The 21,819-nt window shown below is 46.2% G+C and overlaps 1 protein-coding gene across 1 annotated transcript; it reads left to right on the top strand.

Moving 5' to 3' along the window:
• Nucleotides 1-1,521: 1,521 nt before the first annotated feature.
• Nucleotides 1,522-21,540, top strand: LOC146199634 (galactosylceramide sulfotransferase-like). Its single transcript, XM_084592161.1, has 6 exons — nt 1,522-1,717; nt 1,965-2,123; nt 12,848-12,972; nt 13,882-14,248; nt 18,233-18,544; nt 21,268-21,540. Exons 2-6 carry the CDS (start codon nt 2,118-2,120, stop codon nt 21,538-21,540), a joined length of 1,083 nt encoding a protein of 360 aa, XP_084448287.1. The 5' UTR covers nt 1,522-1,717; nt 1,965-2,117.
• Nucleotides 21,541-21,819: the final 279 nt, after the last annotated feature.

A 21,819-nucleotide genomic window follows, 5' to 3' on the forward strand; every position in this document is an offset into this window, starting at 1 on the left:
CATATGTCACCTTCGCCTACAATACGGCGCCGCAGGAAACCACGAAGTTTACGCCGTTCCGTCTCGTATATGGCAGAGAGGCCCGCACGATGTTGGACGCGATGCTCCCGTGCGGGGAAGAAGCGGTCGAACCCGACGCCGCCCATTTCGCAGAACAGGCCGAGCAAGCCCGTCAGCTGGCCCGCTTGCACATCAAGGAGCAGCATGCCACCGACGCTCGACACTATAACCTTCGGCACAGGGAAGTCCACTACGAACCAGGGGACCAAGTGTGGGTGTGGACCCCCGTGCGCCACAAAGGCTTGAGCGAGAAGCTACTCCACCGCTATTTCGGACCCTATAAAGTCCTGCGCCGCTTAAACAGCGTTAATTACGAGGTCATTCCAGATGGAACTGTGACCGTCAGTGTTCGACGCCAGCGGCCTGAAATTGTGCTTGTGGTGCGCTTAAAGCCGTACTTTTCGCGTGACTAAGCGTTTCCTGCAAGTGAAACCTTGCGTTATTGTACAGTTCACCTCACGCCTATTTTTTTTTTCTCCTCTCACCTTGTCATCGGGACGATGTTTTTTTTTTCACGGGGGGCAATAATGCCACGTGACTAGCTCCGCGCGACAGCCGTGTTTGGTGCCGACGACGACGAAGCGGTGGTTGGCACGAGCGGCGCGCTGGTGCTGGACTCTGTGACTGTGATCGGAACGACAAGCCGACCTTATTCTCTGGTCCTCGGAAACGTGTACCTTCACGGCTCCCTGTGACTTCAGTCGTGACAATATGTTATTTAAAATGAGGAGAGGTATTTGTGAAATATTCAGTCGATTTCCCAAGCACAGCTTCCACTGTCTAAAAATGATTACCACGCTTCTCTTTCAGGCGATATACGTTGTCTTAAGTTCGTGCATATATATGCTTCAATGTCGACCATTGTTTTCTTTTTATTTTAATGCCACGTTTAGTTCTTCAGATCTTAGCTCGTCGCGTATTTTGTATTTCTTGCTCTTATTTGATTACAGAGGAAAATCATGAGAATATACTAACTCGCAGTACCGATAGTCATGCTCGTTTTTGGTTATCTTTAACTTAATCAGGAATACAGCAAGTATGCGAGCTTCTGCATCGCTGAGTTGCGCGTGATGACATTTCATGAAAACTCCGTCATTAACAAGTAGTCCAAATTACCACGGCGGACATCGACCTGTCTAACATATTTAGTAACGATTCCGTGACAACTGAAGGTTGTTTTACGTATGTTACTATTACAATAAACGATGAGGTAGAACGCATTTTGCATTGAATAATAATAAAAAAGCAGTGAAATTCTCATGCCACTAAAAAATTTGCCAAGGCTAATGGTCAAAGCTACCAAAGACCTCTGAACCCAGTGCTCCTTCTTTTAAAGAAAAAGCTTGCAACGCCCACACCGCCAGATTTTCCGCCGAACGAGGCCTTCAACTCTACATTGTCGAAACAAAATGTCATGCACCCTATCCGAAGGACCTAGCATGAGAGGGGGATAAATGTTTTATTAATATCAGACTTATTACAAGCAAATTTGCATAAAAGGTGAAAGGTGATGCAAAAATGACTATAAAGTGGCAATGAATTCGCGATATGGAGCAAAAGAACAAAACGACGGCAGGAATTAAACCAGATTAGCGTAAATTGCTTAATATTGCACCAATATTAGCCTAAAGTTTGCACGGACGCCTATGGCATGAAAGTAAGAAGTTTGTGAGGCCGGGAAACTTGCGCTGTTAAGTTTTTCGGCGAGGTCATCTCATGCATTCATGAGTATAAAATCCTCTAAGCTTGTCGCTGTTTCTTATGAGACAAGTAATGTTTATCGTTGTCAAGGCTTACTGTAGTCCTTATATTTGACATAAATAAAGGGCCTCTCAACAAACTCATAAAGTTGTCCTGGCTAATGATGCACATTCGGAAGTTAACGTTTTCTTCTATTGATACAGGAGGAACTGGCACTGTGCTACCTTTGCCCTGGGCTGCGGGGCCAGAGTACAGCGCCGAAGAATCTGTTGTGACTGGCCTGAACTTGTGTAAGGCGTCCAAATCTTCGGCGCAGTTCTACTCCTAAACATTAGCGGGTCGTATGGTGTCCAGTGATGCGGGTGAGTCACTCAAGGCATAACAAGTCAACTGCATGCACACATTTTTGCAGGAGCTCAATGAGTTTGTGCATGCTCGTTCATGATCCCATACTTTTCATTAGTTTTCAGTTTCGTTTAGAAATATTTTAGTTCAACAAAAATCGTAAGGTACTGCGGTGATAGTTCCTGAAGGATGGGGCTGAAATAAGACGTTTTGTAACTAAATTGAAGCGTGATAGGGCAAGAGTGCATGTTATGACTAGTATGGTAATGCCAAGGAATGTAAGCAGCGTAAATTATGAGATGGCTAAAAGCTTTTCAAACGAGATAAAACGGATATATTCTCAGAGCAAACGTAACGACCAAATATGCAGCAAAAATACACAAAGAACAAGTAGCCAAAAGGCCTAACTTACCAGTAGAAGAATCAAATACACTAATAAATAAAGCCATATGACGATATCATTCTGGTTGAAGACAAAGGGCACTAAATGCTTAAGAAAACAGCAGCTAGAATAATTGTTTTTCATTGCAACGTCGGAAATCGTATTTATAATTATCCTATTAAGTATAATAATTACCAAAAAAACTGTTAGTTAGATTAAGTAATAGATTCGAACTCTACAGAAAACGGTTGTTTGTTTGGGTGAAACATTTTATTTTTAGAAATTGGAATCAGTGATGTAGTGACAGACATTGCGGCGAACAAGATGTAGGTCACTTAATCCTGTAAATGTTGAAGCTTTGTAACATGAGGCGAAAAGCTGTGACCGCATAAATATTACAGCAACATTACCGAAAATATTTGAGCAGGAGAGCGATATGCCTCTTGCTATTAGCATATCTGATATACAAAAAGAAAACAAAGAACAAAACGATATTTTTGTTTAATGAAATGATTTTCAATGCCATCTCCCCAGTGACTTTGGCATATTTGCTTCTGTGCTATTTTAACAGCTCAAAGCGAACCTTTGCTAGTATCTGAGCCGCGCAAAGCACAACATCGTAATGTGCGATGTCTTTTTTGCAGCCTGGTTTTTGGGAACGTTTTTTTTTTTTTTGCGCCATTCACATTGTGTTGACGAGATGAATTTAGCATATGATGCTCAAAACTGTGTAAAGCCGCTCGAAAGCCACCCTAGGTAGCCTGATATATTTAACTTGCTGGTCAACATTGTTCTAACGACAGCTTGATCCTCAATTAGTGTCAACATTTTGTTTTACTACAAACCGAGTTCTCGCCGTTTCTTGACAGCGGTCATTCTTTATGGCGGCTCTTCTCAGCGGCTACAGCCATAGAGGTGGCTTTATTAATTTTCCGATATCTCGTTCTCCGCCACGGCGCCCATCGCGAACTTCTGAGCGGCCGTCGTCGCGTATTTATATCCGACGCAACGAGCTCCTTAATGAATGTCGCACAGTTCTTTAAACAACGGCCTAGCACCCTCAATCATACGCGCTCACTGGGCTATTAAACCGGAAGCTTGGCAACATGTTGACTATGCATATCAATCCGGACCACTCCAATTGGGACCTCATTCCGCCATTCGTCACATACACATATTATATTGCCGTGCAGTCAATTGCCTGATTATTTCCTTTTTTCCTGCTTTACGGACATGCATGTTCAAGTCTCATTGAAAGAAATCTTCCTTGCTATCCTGATACATCCGACTGCACTCCTGTCTCCGAAACTGCGAAGTATGCCGAAGAATGCCACCAGTTCGCCCGTTCCCTCACGAGCTAGTGCTGATCAGCTTCTACAGAAATTGGATGGAAAAACAGCGCGAAAGACGAACACGGCAGCAAAGGAACACAAGACGAGCGCTGTCTTGCGTTCCTTTGCTGTCGTGTTCGTCTGTCGCGCTGTTTTTCCATCCAATATGTTCCACCAACTCGCCCGTTTGGCTATAGTGTTCTACAGAAAGCTCGCCGCGATCCCGCTTCCCCCCTTACCACTTGGACGTTCCGGTGAATTGTTTGAATCCGAATCCCCTCAGGCCTCTAGGCCTTTCCTCCAAGTTCCACGTCAAATAGCACGGCCGTTATCGTGTGGTTTCCCAGATTCTGCGTGGAATTAGGTTGTTGATCCCTTGACACCCTCGTCTGGTCTCCGTTGTCGTGGCCGTGAAACAGTTCACATCAGCCGACTACAGCCGTATTACGACCCATTGATTTGTACCCCGTCATGAGTCGCTACTAGAATGGCTCGTTTATCTGCGGGACCTTTGTAAAGACGATGGGCATAAGCGGCAGCGCGCGGTCAGCGAGTGCGAGGTATACTGGCTGCTCTGTCCTGGAACAACTGTCGCTATGAACTGATGTCGTCAGTTATTGAATACTAGTTACCAGTCCTTGGAGAAGCACTAAATCTTTAATAAATTACGTGCATTAAATAAAAAGTCTGGACAAAGTTTCGATCACAACCAATCTAGTCGGCCATTTTCAAGATCAAATCAGGCGGGTAGGCAGTAGAGCCAGCACGGCAGAGGCCTCTCTACATATCGTCAGATGAAATGTTTTTATTTCAAGCTGCGAAAAAAATAAAACGATTTTAGGGACGAAATCTAGGCAGATTTCAGATTTTGCTCTTTCATGCTCTGAAATGCTTCACGACTTCAAAGCGCCCTTTCAGCATCAAAGCTGGCATTCAACGACGGGGGTCATGCAGCTCCATATGTTTTCGTTTGACATTTGATACGCAGACAGGAGCGAACGTCCGTCCTGCTCTAATACAAACACATCTAAGATCGAACGAAAAACTTCTGCCTTCTATAGCGCACAATATGATTAGGTTCCTAACACATTCTTACACCGTGAACGACAGGCGCGTTGGAAAACAGTCAAGTCGTGCGTGCCATCCTGATTAACCCTGGCCGCTCTAACCTTTCGTAGTGCTCTAAACCACTAGTAGAAAGCAGTATTGATTCAAATTTGGTGCAAAAATGAAAAGAAATCAACATATTCTTTCTTCGCGCTGGAATTGAGCGAACAAGATTTGTTCCTGTCTTTTTGAAAGCTAAGTAATTTCACCGCCACAACGAAATCACCATTGACTGAAGCGCCCGACTGCGTTAACTATATAAAGTTAAAGTATTCTATAGAATGAGCTGCGCAATTACATAGGTATATTGTTTCCTGACTGTTCATTGGAGGGTCAAATTCTAAAGTTAAAGCCCAGCTACTTTGGTCATCTGATGAGAAGAGAGGAGTCGCTGGAGACAGATTTGATGTTGGGAAGGGTTGAGGGTCGCCGGAGAAGGGGTATGCAGCGAACGCGATGGTTAGATGGCATCCACGAGGCACTGCAGATGAAGTTAGGAAGATAGTGAGAGACCGGAAAGCGTGGCGTGACATGGTCTATAGGGTCACGAAGAGTCGGACCCGACTGAACGACTGAACTGAACTGATTGTTTGCAAGTAGCCTGTATTAAAAGATTTTCGAAATTGTTCACGTAAAAACCGGGCCTACAGCAACGACAAGCGACAAAAAAACATTGAAAGATATTCTTTGAAGTTAGTTTTTGTAATTTTTGACGTCCAAAAGCGACCCGGGCTATGAGTGTTATGGACTGACGTCGAGTCGAGCTGCACGGAATCAAAAAGTATTTTGTTGTAAGAATACAGCTGCTTTAATAGCTACGGCGGCGGCCGGTATCGGTACACCTACTCATAACAAACACCGGCACAAAACTGGCGCATGCTCTCTTGTGGCACACCGATGACACAGCGCGTGGGTACACAACCTAGCACAATGAGAGACGCCGTAACGGAGGACTCCGGCAATTTCGACCACCTGGGGTTCTTTAACGGGGACTGACATCGCACAGCACACGGACGTCACTCCGTTTCACTTCCATCGAAACGTAGCCGCCGGCGGTCGGTATTTAACCCGGGTACTCCGGCACAGTAGTTGGACATCTTAACCACTGCAACACCGCGGCGGGCCTCTTTGTAGTCGAAGGATGCAAATAAAAGAATGTAATTCAGCCTTGGTCGGGTGTCCTGCGGCCAAAGGGGATGTGGTTGAGCCTTGTTGTGGTCGTTGTGAAAACATTTATCGACAATATTAAAGAGGATAGGGGCACAGCCCTAAACATGACTCTTCAGAGCCGCTCCTTTGTACGGAGGGCCCTCTTACAAACCAAACGAAAGACGTTGGAAGGCTACCCTAGAGAGAGGGCTAATAATAATTTGGCGCTAGGTACTGGCGAGTAGATGCTCCCAGCAATACAAGGTCACCTCTGGCGAATGAGGATGTGGGATTGAGGAGCAGGTGAGTAGTGTGTGTAGAACATCACCAGGTTTGCCACAGAGCTTGCAGGAAGAAGTAAACTGATCAGGAAAGCAGGCGTGGTGAAGGATGAAGTATGGGGCTATTCGCGTTGGTAGCTTGCGCCAATGGGCAGCTTGTGTGATTGTGAGGGTCGGGGAAGGGGTGCGTTTGTTTTCCTATTTTCGCGGTAGTAGTTAAGGATGTCAAGAAAGAACCGCAGGCACTTCCCAGCCTCTTAGGGAGGCCGTTCCTCCCCAGCCAGGAAAGTGAGACCTCGGGCCAGGGAGTGAGCCTCCTCATCACCGGGGAGTGAGCCTCCTCGTTACCTGGAAGGCCCGCATGTGCCGGTGTCCAGTAATAGTGACGGATTGTCGGGGTTGCCAGAAAGGCAAAAGCCGGTGGGTGGTGAGGGACACTATGCCATTGGGAAAGTTAAGGACAGCCGTTTTAGAGTTCTGATTATTCTGGTGGCAGGCATGCAGGTCAGAGCATGCGCGATGGCTGCCTCCTGCGCCTCGGTTTAAAGATGATGAGAATTGAGCAAGCAGATGAAATTTTGGGGCGATGAATAAGAGCACTTTGAAAGAGTACCGGGGCAAGGGCCGCTCCTTGAGATGTCTCACTAGCACCAGGCTGGCTGATTATTTCGGTGGCAGGTATGCAGGTCACAGCATGCGCGATGGCTGCCTCCTGCGCCTCGGTTTAGAGATGATGAGAATTGAGCAAGCAGATGAAATTTTGGGGCGATGAATAAGAGCACTTTAAAAGAGTACCGGGGAAAGGGCCGCTCCTTGAGATGTCTCACTAGCACCAGGCTGGATGTTTGGGATGTGCGAGGCCCTAGTGGGAGGGTCATTGTTTGGTTGCTGAAGAGAGGCCTCATGTAGTTATGCATATGGCTGCCTACTTGTAGTGGTTGTTGATTATCGAGAATGGCAGAGTGTGTTACATTATCAAATACTTCGGGCAGGTTGACCCCTAGAATGGCTCGTGTATCGTGAGTTTTTGAATCAAGGACATGGAGGTTTAGCTGTAGGAATATTTCTTGCGTGGCCAGACACAAACGAAAACCAAACATGCAGATGAACAGAAGCTCCCTCGAGGAAGGTGCAGAGTTGTGTATGAATTACATGCTCTGTTAATTTTTCCACACAAGAATTGAGGGAAATGGATAGGAAATTGGTGGGGAGAATCGCTTTTCCTGGTTCTGGTATGAAGACTAATTTGGCCTCCTTTCGCTGGGTCTAAAAGGTGGCTTGTTACCAGCGTTCATTAAAGTATTTGGTTAAGGCGGCTATGGAGGGACGTCTAAGTTGCGCAACGCTTTATCGGTGACACCGTCGAATCCAGGAGCTGAGGAGCTATTTAGGTCCTAAAATTCTGCTATTACTATGCTTCACTAATGGGCTGACATAGAAGTTCATTAGGGACCCCTTCATAGTTCGAGTGGATTGGTAAGATAAAAGTAAGCCAGCTCGAGGTCCTCAAGTAGCTCTGAGGGCTGTAGTTGGTAAATGTGAAATAGGCTTGTGAGGTTCCCGGTTAAAGCTGCATCCTCTTTAGAGGCAGAAGAAGCTGCAATTGAATTGGCAATCTCCTCAATCCCTGCCACACTAATCTTTAGTGACCCAAAAACAGCAACATGATTCACACGCCTGCTTTCAAAATTCTCAATTCTATTCAACCTCTGACCAGATCAGTTGAACTCCTATGGATACCTGCTCACGCGGGCAACCCTGGGAATGAAGCTGCCCACAACACAGCTCGAGCGCTCGTCAACCGAGCAGGGCCAGCTACAGATCCAGGCAGTGCACGCGAACGCCTGGCTACCTATAACGAAATTACTCTCCACTATAGGGAGCAACGACTCCAGTATCCGCCCCCACACCAATCACTATCTAAACTCGAGCAGGTGACCTGGCGCCAGCTCCAGGCCCGTACCTTCCTATCACCAGCACACCTTGCCCATATCCACCCCGGCCTTTTCTCCCCTGTATGACCCCTCTGCGGGGCATCCAAATCAGACTTTCATCACATCCTCTACATGTGCTCTGAGCTCCAGCCACCCCGCAATTTGCAACTAACAGACATAGAGCGATGGGAGATCGCGGTGTCCACTCGGACCCAGCTGCACAAAAAGGAGCTGGTGGGCTGGGCTCTAAGAGTCGCTGAGAGCCACACGCTCCCGGCCACCCTACGCGATATCGAGCCGACCCATCAAAACAATCAATAAGGCTCCATTCACCACCACCACCTTCTGGTGGTGGTGGTGAAAATGCCATCCAGTCTGAACTTCTGTTCAGACTGGATGGCCCGGCTTGGCAGTGAGTGCAGCAGCACCCCGTCTGCATCTCTTTTTGACGCTGAGTTTGACAATCTGGAAGCTGCTAACAGTTGAGAAAAAAATAACGATTTTAATTTTAGTGTTGTCCTCCTTCTTGCCTCCGTGTGAGTACTACTTTGTCGGTTATGTGATCACCTTTCTTATGTTGCTTCCCCATCCTTATCATGCTCGGTTTGCCGTGTATAAGTTATCACCCTCCGGTAATTAAGCAGTTGGTAGTGAACGCTTGTGTTGAGTGTCGTTATTCTATCTGTGTGGGGTTGTTTTTGAGCTCCTTCTTTATTATGATCCTACTCAAGGAGAACATCTCGCTTGCGAACCAATTCGTCGATCAACGGAGCTTCTTGTGATGCTCTCGCGTGAAAAAGGGAGGTCAAGCTCAACTTTGCACTCACGCATGTACACACTCAGCCTAGAATTCATGATCAGTAGTTGAGTAGAAGATGGGCTCGTTCAGATCGTCAGGCTAGGAGGACATGCCGCATTACTCGCTGACAATATAACAGGCAAGTTCGAACACTGGAAAGTAGGTATGCCAGGGTCCTGGTAAATTAAAGAGTCTTCGGGGGCTTGTACCTGTTAAAGCGAATTGGCTGCAGTTGAAGACGCTGACAGATGTCATCGCAGAAGCTTCTTATTGTGGCATGAACTTCGTGCATTGTTGCTTTTGCCTTCTTATTTCGTCTCTGTGCTTTTACTTTGTTTACTAACATGAATGCGTTTCAGCTCAGCATAATGCATTGTAACGTTTGCCACTACTATCAGGTTTTCAAATATGGAAACTGGCGGAGGTTATGAAAGAGAAACCGGCTGTCAACAGAAACTCTTTCTGCAATTGACATAACATTTTCTCTTTCCAAAGAGAAAAACAAAATGGGCAGGTTACGGGGGGTGGGGGGGGTGGGGGGGAGGACTAACAACAGGAAAGACACTGGAAAACCCATTGCAAAAGTTGTCAAAATTGAGATAATTGCTCGAAAACAGCTAAGCTTCAGTCACACTCGGTGATACCGGCTCCGAAAATTTCAACCACCTGGTGTTTTATCGTGCACTGACATCACACAGTACACAGACGCCTTGCTTTTCGCCTCCATCGAAAAGCGGGTGCCGTGGCTGGAATTCAATCTCGCATCCCTAGGCACGGTAGTCGAGCGCCCTAACCACTGCACGCGGTCTGGTAATAGAAAGACTGGCCAAATGATGAGAGGGAATCAGGGAGATGTGTCGGAAATGTGCCCTCAGGGCGTCAACTCTGTTTACAGAGACAGTTGATGCACATGGCGCTATTCTGTCGTCACAGTTTCCACCCGCCTCTAGACCACCCTCTCCACTAAGGAGCCGGCATCAACCCCACGTGCTTCTTTCAATACCCGGCATCAGGAAGAAGGTCGAGCTATCGCCGACAGAACTAAAACAAGTCACTCTTGAATACTTTGTTGAACTACACGCAAATCATTTGCACGTCTACATCAACGGTTCAGTGAATGCCGTAAGTTCTTCAGGCTCCATGGTCATACCCTCAATTAATACAGAAATAAATGTTAGGACAATTCACCAGACTTTTTCAACAGCTGCAGAGCTAACCGCTCTTCGTGTCGCAATTAGGCATATCAGTCAGCAGAGCCCTCAGCGGTGGTCTATTTTCACAGATTCAAAAGCAGCCCTGCAAGCCTAATAGCGGCTCTTCGCCGTGGAGCCCATGAGCAACTCGTTCATCATTCATCACTATGCAATTAATGGAGGACATGACATCATCTTCCAATGGCTTTCAGGACACAGCGGCATAGCGGACAATCTCCGGGCGGACGAGGTCGCACGAACCGCCCACCAAGACGGCGATTGTGTGTTGATCCCCTTTTTCAGAGCAGGCGCAGCGGGCAGGCTTCGCACACTTGCGCAGGAGCTCACACTCGCCTTGTGGACTTCTGTACAGTTTGCGAACTCACGCTTAAAGTCCCTGGACTCTGACCTGAGACTCTGTCTTCCACCTGACTTACCCCGACGTGAAGAAACTTTGCTGTGCTGCCTCTGGGTTGGTGTAGCGTTCACAAGCTTCAGTCAGTTCAGTTCAGGCGTTCAGTCGTGTCCGACTCTTCGTGACCCTATGGACCATGTCACGCCACGCTTTCCGGTCTCTCACTATCTTCTTAACATCACAGCTTCATCTGCAATGCCTCGAGAATGCCATCTAACCATCGCGTTCGCTGCCTACCCCTTCTCCAGCGACCCCCAACCTTTCCCAACATCAAATCTTTCTCCAGCGACTCCTCTCTTCTCATCAAATGACCAAAGTAGCTGAGCTTTAACTTTAGAATTTGACCCTCCAATGAGCAGTCAGGGTTTATGGTTGACAATATCGACTGATTTGATCTTCTGGCAGTCCAAGGAACCCTTAAGAGTCTTCGCCAGCATCACAATTCAAACGCGTCAATTCTTCGGCGGTCAGCCTTTTTCACAGTCCAACTCTTGCATCCATACATCACAACTGGAAAGACCATAGCACGGGTTATACGGATCTTGTTTGGCAGACTAATGTCTCTGCTCTTTACTAGGCGGTCAAGGCTAACCATTGCTCTCTTTCCCAGAAGCAGGCGTCTCCTAATTTCATGGCTGCAGTCTCCTTCCGAGGTAATCTTGGCGCCCAAGAACAGAAAATCTGCCACAGCTTCCACTTCTTGTCCATTGATGCTCCAGGACTTGATAGGGCAAGACGCCATGATCTTCGTCTTTTTAATGTTCAGTTTAAGCCCAAACTTCTCACTCTCTTCTTGTACGCGCATCAGAAGTCTCTTGAGTTCCACTTCACTTTCTGCCATTAAAGTGGTATCATCCGCATATCTAAGGTTGTTGATACGTTTTCCAGCAATCTTCACTCCAGCTGAAGACTCGTCCAGACCGGCCTTCCTCATGATGCACTCTGCATATAGGTTAAATAGGCAGGGCGACAGTATGCAGCCTTGCCTCACCCCTTTCTCAATCGGAAACCAATCAGTAAGACCATGCCCAGTTCTGACTGTGGCCTCTTGCCCTTCATAAAGGTTCCTGAGGAGACAGATGAGGTGAATTGGAACTCCCATCTCTTGGAGAGCTTGCCACAATCTGCTGTGATCTACGCAGTCAAACGCTTTCGCATAATCAATAAAGCAGAAGTAAATGGGTTTCTGGAACTCTCTTGCTTTTGCATGATCCAGCGAAGGTTGGCAATTTGGTCTCTAGTTCCTCTGCCCTTGCGAAACCCAGCTTGCACGTCCGGAAGCTCCCGATCCACATACTGCTGCAGCCTACCTTGCAGGATTTTTAACATCACCTTGCTAGCATGCGAAATAAGCGCGATCGTGCGGTAGTTGGAACAATCTTTGGCACTGCCTTTCTTTGGAATGGGGATGTAAACTGACCTCCTCCAATCCTGTGGCCACTGCAGGGTTGTCCAAATCTTTTGACATAATGTATGCAGTGTGTTAACAGCGTCGTGGTTGAGGTTTTGAAGCAACTCAGCTGGAATACCATCAATTCCGCTAGCTTTGTTCTTAGCAAGGCTGGCTAAGGCCCATTCAACTTCACTCTTCAGGATGCCCGGCTCGAGATCAGCAATCACAACCGTCCTATGTTGGGTTTGCACATCCGGGTCCTTCTAATATGGCTAATAGCCCTACGCGTGTAACCTGCGGGTACGACGAGACTATAGGCCACATTCTTTGTGAGTGCCTCATATACAGTGCGGAAAGACGGTGTCTATGCCGTGCGTTGAAGCGTCTAGATGGACGCCCACTGACTGAAATTAAAATTCTAGGACACTGGCAGCGGTGATCGTCGGCCATGAAGGCCTCCCATGACACTGTTCCGCTTCATGAAAACCACGGGCTTGATCGATAGGCTGTGATTTTGCTGTGATGTGACGTGATATGACTGTGACGTGATGTGGTGCGACGTCATATGGCCGTGATGTGACCATATACTGACACCCCCACTCTCTTACCCATCACTTTATATCCCCTCACTCCCTTCCTCCTGTGCAGGGTAGCAAACCGGTTCCTTCTTCCGGTTAACCTTTCCTCTTCCTCCTCTTCTCCCTTCTAATCACCGCAGCGGGGCATGACTAACTTTGTCCTTCTCTTTCATTCGCAGGCGCTGTTCCTCAGCCCGTTGGTTCTGCGTCCGCATCACGCATTTGCTGTTCTCCTAATGGTCGTCTTGTGTCTGCTGTTCGGAGCGAGTACGATACTCAGACCTTTTTTCAACTTTACACAAAGGTGCCATTTTTTCTAGTCTTTATTTTACCATACATTTTCGGTCTTGAACTTGACGCTTGAACTTCACCTTTACGATTTCTGACCTTATTTTTGGTCTTAGACTTAGCGCTTGAACATCAACTTTATCACTTCTGACCTTGTGACCATCAGAGTTACCCTGTCTAGCCTTGCATTTCTTACTGCACTTCTCACGATTTTATGTCGTGCTTCTGTGAAAAGGCGGCGACAAGTAGGGCTGTCTTAAAAAAAAGGGCTTGCATACATATATTGTTACCGAAACTACTGATGTCATTGTCATTACTCAAAAGGAACGCGTTCTCTTAGATCGTCTATCGAGGGTGCGAGATGATGGTCCTTTGCGTTTAAGGCTGGGTGTTAAGCAGGTCAGCAGGTGTTCTCATCTCGACAATTCACAAATGTCTACAATTTATAAGTATCCATGTTCATTAATTTCTATTTTAATGCGAAAACATTTCTGGTCTGTGTGGCATGTACATGATTTGTGGGACGGAGCGTGTGACAATAGCGTGTCCTCACAATATGGCAATCATTAACAAGAAAAAAAAATTGTGTCCATGCCAGGACTCGAACCCCCATAACTTGCGTGTCCCAGCTGAGCGCACTAGTCCTACTCTACGCCGACTTCCGCGAACGTGTTCATAATTCTCCTTGCGTAGCACAATGACGCTGGAGGGCTTTGGAGGAAATATAAAAATAAAACCTTGCATACAGGAAGCTTTATTTAAAAATAAAAGCGTTAAAAATAAATGAAAAATAAAAATTAATTCAAATGGTAAAAAAACAAAAAACATTGACAACGCGTTTAGCGTCGCACAGCAGCGTTTCTCATGCGCAGGTTCTGCCGTGCTTTCAAAGTTTTTATTTTGCGATTTACTGTACGTTTTTCAGGCATAAAAGGGCTTGGCCGATGCCTAATACCTCGATTCCGGGGCCCCACTGTACTCCCAGGAGCAGCGTGTTTCTTCTGAAGACGCACAAGTGTGCCAGCACTGCCGTGCAGAACATCCTCATGCGATACGGGGAGCGACACGGTCTCACCTTCGCGCTACCACGTTACGACGTCAATCTGGGGTATCCGCTCTTCTTCAAGCGGACGCAGGTGATGAGCAGTCCGCCCTTCGACATGCTGGTGCACCACATTCGATTTCAAGAAGCTGAGGTGCGGGCCGTGCTCAAGCAAGACGCTCTATACGTGACCATCGTGCGTGAACCGGCGGCGCTCTTCGAGTCGCTGTTTTCCTACTACAACCTCGAAGTAAGTGGTAGACCTCCACAGGCTATATGAATAATATGACGGTTCCCTTTCTCACACATGGATAAACTGTCGCATACTTCATGTATCCTTTCACCTTTTGTCTTCTAGTTTCACTCACTCACTCACTCACTCACTCACTCACTCACTCACTCACTCACTCACTCACTCACTCACTCACTCACTCACTCACTCACTCAACCCACCCACCCACCCACCCACCCAACCACCCACCCACCCACCAACCTACCCGCGGGTCGGCAAATGACCATTCATATTCGCGAGTCACTAAGGTTGAACGATCATTTTGGTCAAAAAGCGGCTGTCACAAATGGTCATATTGGTCGAAAAGCGGCAGTTATAGACCAGTGTCAGGCTGCTGGGACTTGTGGATTTACGACCACGAGCACAAAGTAAACAGTGGCGCCACTGAAGTGAATAGAAGCTTGTTCGTCCCAAATCTTATCGTTGCCGTGTTAACCGTCAAGCTCCGCAACTTCATTTCCAAGAGAGACCAATGCGGAAAGCTTCTTGCAGGTCGCCTTGGTAGTTGCGAATATGTACTCAGTGGGATCGCTTCCTGGCCACGAGCGACCGCCGGTGGTGCAACTCCAGGGGTTTGTTGACATTCGAATATTCTAATAAAAATTTTACTGTAGATTCTCCTCTTCATCCTGACGCATTCTACAAAATTTGGGCGCCGTATGATAATCCGTTCGCGTGCAATACGACTTTAAAATATGCTGTTTTCATGGCTTAAGTTGAGACTATTTCTGCCGGCAACACAGTTTCTGACATCACAAACAGTATACCGGCGTTACTGTCCACTTCCCGCATGATTATGAAACTGTGAGGCTTATATTGAACTACCTCAGACATTTTATGCAATGCTTCATGATTTCCATACTTTATTTTCACCATCCAACGCACGTACGAGTGTTTCTCTAATACTGAGTGTGACGTCACCATTTCGTCTACTGGGACGTCGTTTCTGGCCGTGAAAACAGTTTCGGTTTCGATTTGCTGTTTTTTCTTTTTAAAAATACTTCTAATTGGAATTTCTAAAAACGTTTTTTTTTTGTGTTCGAGTCAGGAAGTGCCGAGGAATGTAATTCAACCAAAAACACAGAATGATGGAAAAACCACCGGAGTTGACCTTTAAACTTTCTGTCCAATTAGATTCATGTAATCGTTCGGGGCACGAACTAGGTCGGCCAGACTGGAAGGCGGCAGAGTGAATTAGCTCCTTGGAACTAGTTTCTTGTTACAGCTGTTCCATTAGGCTGTGTCAGCACCTCGTTGTTGTTCGCGTGGGATTAATGACACATTATGATTGCGTGCAATGTTCAATGAACGTGGAGCTTAAAATTAAGAACAATTTGGTTTCCGCCCTAATCAACGGATAAGTCTATTGCTATGACGCATTTTCTTTCTCCTGTTTCTTATCAAGCTGCACTTCGGAGGGATGCGCCCCTAAATTCTTTTTTTTTTTTTTCAAAATAATTCCCCAAGCAATAGGGACATCACAAGCAAGAGGACAGTATAATAAGGCACGCATAATTTCTTTGCAAAGAAGCAAAGGCATTTTTTTTTCACGAAATTTATTTTTAGTAGAGTGATGAACGTAAGAAACAGCTGCTGTTGCTAATTTACATTGTTTTTTCTTACATTGGTATGCAGACAAAAAAAGACGATGTGCACTATTTTATGAAGTAAGATTAACCGGCCAAGAAGACGCACACAGGAAAAATCGACACAGAAAGAAAGAGGCTGGAGGAAAGAAAGAAGAGGAAAGAGCCCAGCCTCTTTCTTTCTGTGTCGATTTTTCCTGTGTGCGTCTTCTTGGCCGGTTAATCTTACTTCATGCAATGCACCAACTAGCCCAACAATGTGTTTTACTGAAGTGCACTATTTTGTACATTACCTGCTGCCTTTATCAGTCAGCATTAATTTTTTCCTTGTAATCACACGAAATTACCCACTTCACGGAAGGGCGAACGGTTAGCTGTTATATATAGTATATATAACGGCGTACCAGATTCTGCTTCTTGTCTTAATATGGGGTAAGAGCTTTATGTGTAGGGTGTCGTTTGATATAATTACGGAAGAATTTTGCGCAAGAGAAGCAATAAGTGGACTACATAAGTATTTCTGAATCGGAGCTATTTAGTTTCTTAAATCCAATTTGAATGGTGAGTACGTAAACTTGTTGCTGTGGAAGAGCGTGAGAGAGATATGAGGCAGTGTCATCCCCACATATATAGAAAATGGCTTAGAGAATTCGTTTTATTCAGCGTTTAGTTCCCAATCCGCGAAGCGTTTTTCACACTCTATAAAACACTATAAACGGCGGGGGCCAGCTTATACTTGAGAGGCCTAGATGAATCTAATATGCGAGTCCCTGGACTGTGAAAAAGGCTGACCGCCGAAGAATTGACGCGTTTGAATTGTGGTGCTGGCGAAGACTCTTGAGAGTTCCTTGGACTGCCAGAAGATCAAATCAGTCAATATTGTCGACCATAAACCCTGACTGCTCATTGGAGGGTCAAATTCTAAAGTTAAAGCTCAGCTACTTTGGTCATCTGATGAGAAGAGAGGAGTCGCTGGAGAAAGATTTGATGTTGGGAAAGGTTGAGGGTCGCCGGAGAAGGGGTAGGCAGCGAACGCGATGGTTAGATGGCATCCTCGAGGCACTGCAGATGAAGTTATGTGATGTTAGGAAGATAGTGAGAGACCGGAAAGCGTGGCGTGACATGGTCAATAGGGTCACGAAGAGTCGGACACGACTGAACGACTGAACTGAACTGAACTGCCACTAGTGCAGTTATGGCCCTGTGGAGTTCCTTACGCACACGAGGTCGAAAAAAAAAGAGAAACGAAAGTAAAATACTATAATTAGCATACAGTAAAATGGAAGGAAGAGGTAGCACTGTGAACAAGTGCAGGTGAAATTAATGTTCAGGTTGCAGTCCTGTGTGGGCATTCAAGGTCATATAATGGACTGATGGACTGTTCTCGATGTGGCTTCACGGTAGCACGAGCCTCAAGCCAGTCAGTGTGGGAAGACGGGCACTCAAAGTTACTCGGCGGCCGCAATCACAAGCAAGCAGTCGACTTTCGACGAGGCCAGAATCGGCCGGTACTATAGACTGTGCACGCTGTATATAGAGATGACCAAACTTCAACTTTCCTGTTAACGCCCCTCAAAACCTGGCACAATACGCCAAACAAGCAGTTGCCTCGCATAGACAGTATTGCCTGTCTGGTGGTGTCCTGTGGGGTATATCATAAGGCCGCACGGTCGCGTGCACACGGCGATAAGAAAATTCAGAAAATAAAACTATGAACATACAAAAGAGTAGCAGATTACACACCCCTGTCAGGATCTTGTTAACTTCCTCTAATTCCTTTCACATCGACTACCAGCCTCTTTTCTGCAGCCACTCAGTCTTTCTCGTCACTAACGATGTTAGCCCGGTAAGTTTGAATGTTTACAGGCATGCGCCACGTGGTGCCAGCCAAGTGAACTATTAGTGATATCAGGGTATGTAAAAATGCTTCCTATTCACTCGTTACTCCTTTGCTGTTCTATAATTATGTAGTAAAATTCTAGTCTTTTGGAACAGAAATGATTTCTCAGTCTAATACGTTTTGGTCACAGTGTTGCGCGTTTTTACGGATTAAAATCATAAATGTCTGTTTTCAGTCGCACTACGTGTATGCGCTTTCTGCTCGTCTTTCAAAAGCCTTCCCCTTGATGTTAAGGACGCGTTTCTTCTGCATTGTGTGGTGGAACAGCACCTACGTCCTCTCAGTGTTGAGAGCATCGAAGTAATGATTATGCAGCAGTGCTACAGAACTCAAACAAATCGTTACCTCACAATTTTGTTTAGCTCATATCATTTTTTTCCTGCCGTTGTGAGGGTCGTTTTCTGGCTTCACAGAGGGCTCGAAATAACATCACTCTTCATTCCTTTGCTATCACAGGAACAGATTGGAGTAAAGCTGGATCAATTGTCGAGTGCCGTGAAAAATGCATCATTGACTGAGAAAATACAGGCCATCTTGCCGGGCCCCCACCGTGGCGACCAAGGCATCAATCAGATGAGCTTCGACATGGGATTCGACATCGAACAAGCAGGCAACGTGCCAGCCATGCAAGCCTTCCTCGAGCACGTGGACACAGTGTTCGACCTTGTGATGGTCGCCGAGCACATCAATGAGTCTCTAGTCCTGCTGCGGCACCTGCTTTGTTGGAACGTGGATGACGTCGTCGTATTCAAGCTCAACGCGCGCCAGGTATTTTCCATCAGTCTGTCAAGCTTCACCGACCAGACTGGTTATCATGCGCGTTAATGCTTGTTTAGTCGAACCGGGTGCAACATAGAAGCAAAGGAAATGAAAACCAAAAGTGCATCAGGTTTTAGTCTCAGAGTCTCTGTTAAGTCAATTCGTAATCACATTTGATTTGCTACATTATTCACTGCAGGCCATAAATAAATAAATATGAATATGCTGCTAAGTTTAATACCGCGAAGTTCAGTATATTGAAACTAGCTGAACGAGGGCTGCCTAACTATTCGAAGTGACCTTGCGGAATTGGAGGCGATAGACATCCTCCTCAGAGGAGTCTTTCAAAGCGTTCTCTGTCTCCCCATTCTGCCAGCCACAGAAAAGGTCTTAAGTATAATAATCCATAGCGCGTTTCAGAAGTTCAGTGTGGCTTTATTCACCAGCCACAAATACGTTCTTGCCTTAATGGCGGGCAGGACGTTGCTCTGAAAGTTTGGCAAGCCTCCTGGCCATCCAAGATCAAGCGTCTCTACACTTGCATGCCAGCGACAGCATAACAGTGGTCCCAATATCACCTCATATGCATCTCACGAGATAGGAAGGCAGAAGGAAGCAAGACTAAAAGCTTAGAGAAAGAAGCTATATGCCCAGAAATGTGGCGCAACAAAAGTGTCTTACTGCACATGTGTGGTGGTTGTTTGCTAGTGGGTGCCTATGTGGTGGACTTCGTGACTTTCCTGCTTGGATGATGGTTTTGTTACACTGGAAAGATTGTGGTGATAGCTGTTGGGCAAAGAAGAGGTGTGTGGAGATGTACTTGAGTGTAGAATTTGTGACTGTCAAGCTTGGACGATGTTTGAGTTCTGCGGTTAAGAAAGTTCTACTATCTCCTTGGCAAACAAGAGGTGTGTGAAGAAGATGTACTTGGGTGTAGAAGAGGATGAGTGGTGAAGAGGAAGTGTGTGTTCAGATCCATATTATAGTTGGTAGTGTGCGCCTTTGTTGTGTTTCTTCTCATGTGATTGTGTTTGTTGTGCCACATTTCTGGGCACTATGCAGCACCAACTTGTCCCTCAAGCTGCTATTTTGAAGCTATACACGGATGCAGGCACCTACACCGAGCCAAACAGTTTTGTAGGTAGTTGTGAACTCACTGCTTATACCGGTCGTGCAAAGCTCAATTTGTGAGAATAACCCACAAAATGCAGAAACCATAGCAGTAGGACAAGTGAGTGCACGTTAAAAAAAGAACCCAGGTGGCCGATATTACTCGAACACTCTACTACGGTGTACCTAATTGTTGAAGCCGGTTTGGTGTACCAAGTCCTATACATGATATACATTTGGTGATCAGTTCCACGGGTACCCAATGTGGTAGATGTACACGTTTGCTTTCTATGGTGTTAAAGTTGCGGCTTGCGAGCAGAAATGTGAAAACAATTTTGTTTTGAGACCTGAACTTTACACCTATAGCGGAGAGAACAGCTTGGAAAGGAACTGAGACCTTTCGGTGGCCCTCAGTGTCAGAAAGAAACCATTGACTCCTGTAGAAAAGGGAAGTGTGGGTAAAATAAGGCAGAGTAAAGACAGCGCTTGGGAAGGCAGGAAAGGGTAAGAGTAGAATAGGGAAGATTCACGCCTTAATAAGATCCCGGCTGAATCAAGAAGAGCAAAAGGACTTGGCTAAGTAGAGTAATGTGGTGGCCACGCAACTATTTGTAGCTTAGGACAACATATGTTTCATCCCAGCACAGGCTTTACATTTTCAATGGGTATCCTCACACATAGATGTCAGAGGCAACGAGGTGACATACAGTTTCTCCGATAAAGCACTGTCAGATACTTCCTAAAAAAAAAAAAGTCGCACAAGATAAAAAGAAGTCTCTTCAGAGAAACGGTACTCAAACATTTCGGTACCATGTGGAGTGCGCCCCACAAGCCATGTGTGACCAAGCGACTGAGAAGATATCTGGCCACTCTACTACATCGAATTCGCACGGGCTCTGCTTGTACTCCTGCTGGATGCATAACTGGCATTGTCATATCTTCGCTATGTTCTATATGTGGCATGTGCGGGAATTTATAACATCACATTATGTGCTGTCCAGAGTACAGCCCGGAAAGGTGTGTGATGCTCACTTCCTTCAAGAAGACAGGAGCCCTTCATAGTGCACTTCAGGACATTGTCTATACGAGTGGAAACCAGACATGCAGAAGGGAGGCTTCACGCCTTCGTTTAAAATTTCTGCATGACACTGATTTTGACACTAGATGGTGACTGTTGGAACGGACTATGCTCTACTGTGAGTGATTGTGTGCGTAGATGGTGACTTCTGGAGTGGACTATGCTCTACATTGAATGAATGTGTGCATAGATTGTGGCAGCCGGAACGGACTGCATTTTACTGTGAGTGAAGATGGGCATAGATGGTGACTGTTGGAGCGGAATATGTACTATTATAAGTGACTGTGCGCATAGTGGGGCAGATTTCACAGATATTAGGATTTTTTAATCACATAAGTGACGCTACAGTGCAGAAATTGCCGGCGGAATAAGCAAGGCTGATTCTACCTGTAGCATACCGCTCACTCAACTCACAAGAGAATGGCATCAGTGGGTCAGCTGCGCAGACGATATTACGAAGTGTAGCGGGGAAGTGGGGAACGTAGCGGGTGGATGGCATGGTTAATTGAAAAACCGTGAAAATCATCCGCGTTCCTTTTGGCAGGAACATTTCCGCCGCCCGATGAACGCAACGCTGACGCACGAGCTACGGTCCCTCAATGCAGCGGACTCGCTGCTTTACGAGTACTTCGTGCGGCGCTTCGAGCAACGCGTCCAGGCGTTCGGCCGAGAACGCATGCAAAAGGAGCTGACTCTGCTGGAGCAGAGGACGCAGTTCTGGTACCGGCGGTGCGTGGAGCAGGAAGTGGCGGCCGACAACATGGAAAAGAAAGTCTTCTCTGAAAAAGCAAGTATTCCTCTGGGAAAGGGGTCATAGGAACGCCCTTTTGTGGGTAACGTTGACTCATATTTAACAACGTGGTGTATTGATCGTTTTAAATGCAGAACGAGTGCTTCTAGGTCGTTTAAAAGATTTGTAAGCTGTGCTGGCTGTCGAAAATAACGCACGAGATGTTTCATGCGTAGCACAGAAAAATATGTGTCTACCCCAAATAAAAAAAAAATGTTGTTATGCAAGTGCTGAAGAAATGCGAGCGACAATGCAATTTGAGACGGTATTATATGGAGAGTCCTACAACGACATGGGCATGACAGA

Source organism: Amblyomma maculatum, chromosome 2 (assembly GCF_055883805.1).
Source record: "Amblyomma maculatum isolate TAMU_Amacu chromosome 2, ASM5588380v1, whole genome shotgun sequence".
NCBI classification, from domain to species: domain Eukaryota; kingdom Metazoa; phylum Arthropoda; class Arachnida; order Ixodida; family Ixodidae; genus Amblyomma; species Amblyomma maculatum.

Coding starts and splice junctions, on each gene's coding strand:
- LOC146199634 (XM_084592161.1), top strand. Junction 14,249..18,232: donor TTTCCTACTACAACCTCGAA/GTAAGTGGTAGA, acceptor TTGCTATCACAG/GAACAGATTGGAGTAAAGCT. Junction 18,545..21,267: donor TCAAGCTCAACGCGCGCCAG/GTATTTTCCATC, acceptor TCCTTTTGGCAG/GAACATTTCCGCCGCCCGAT.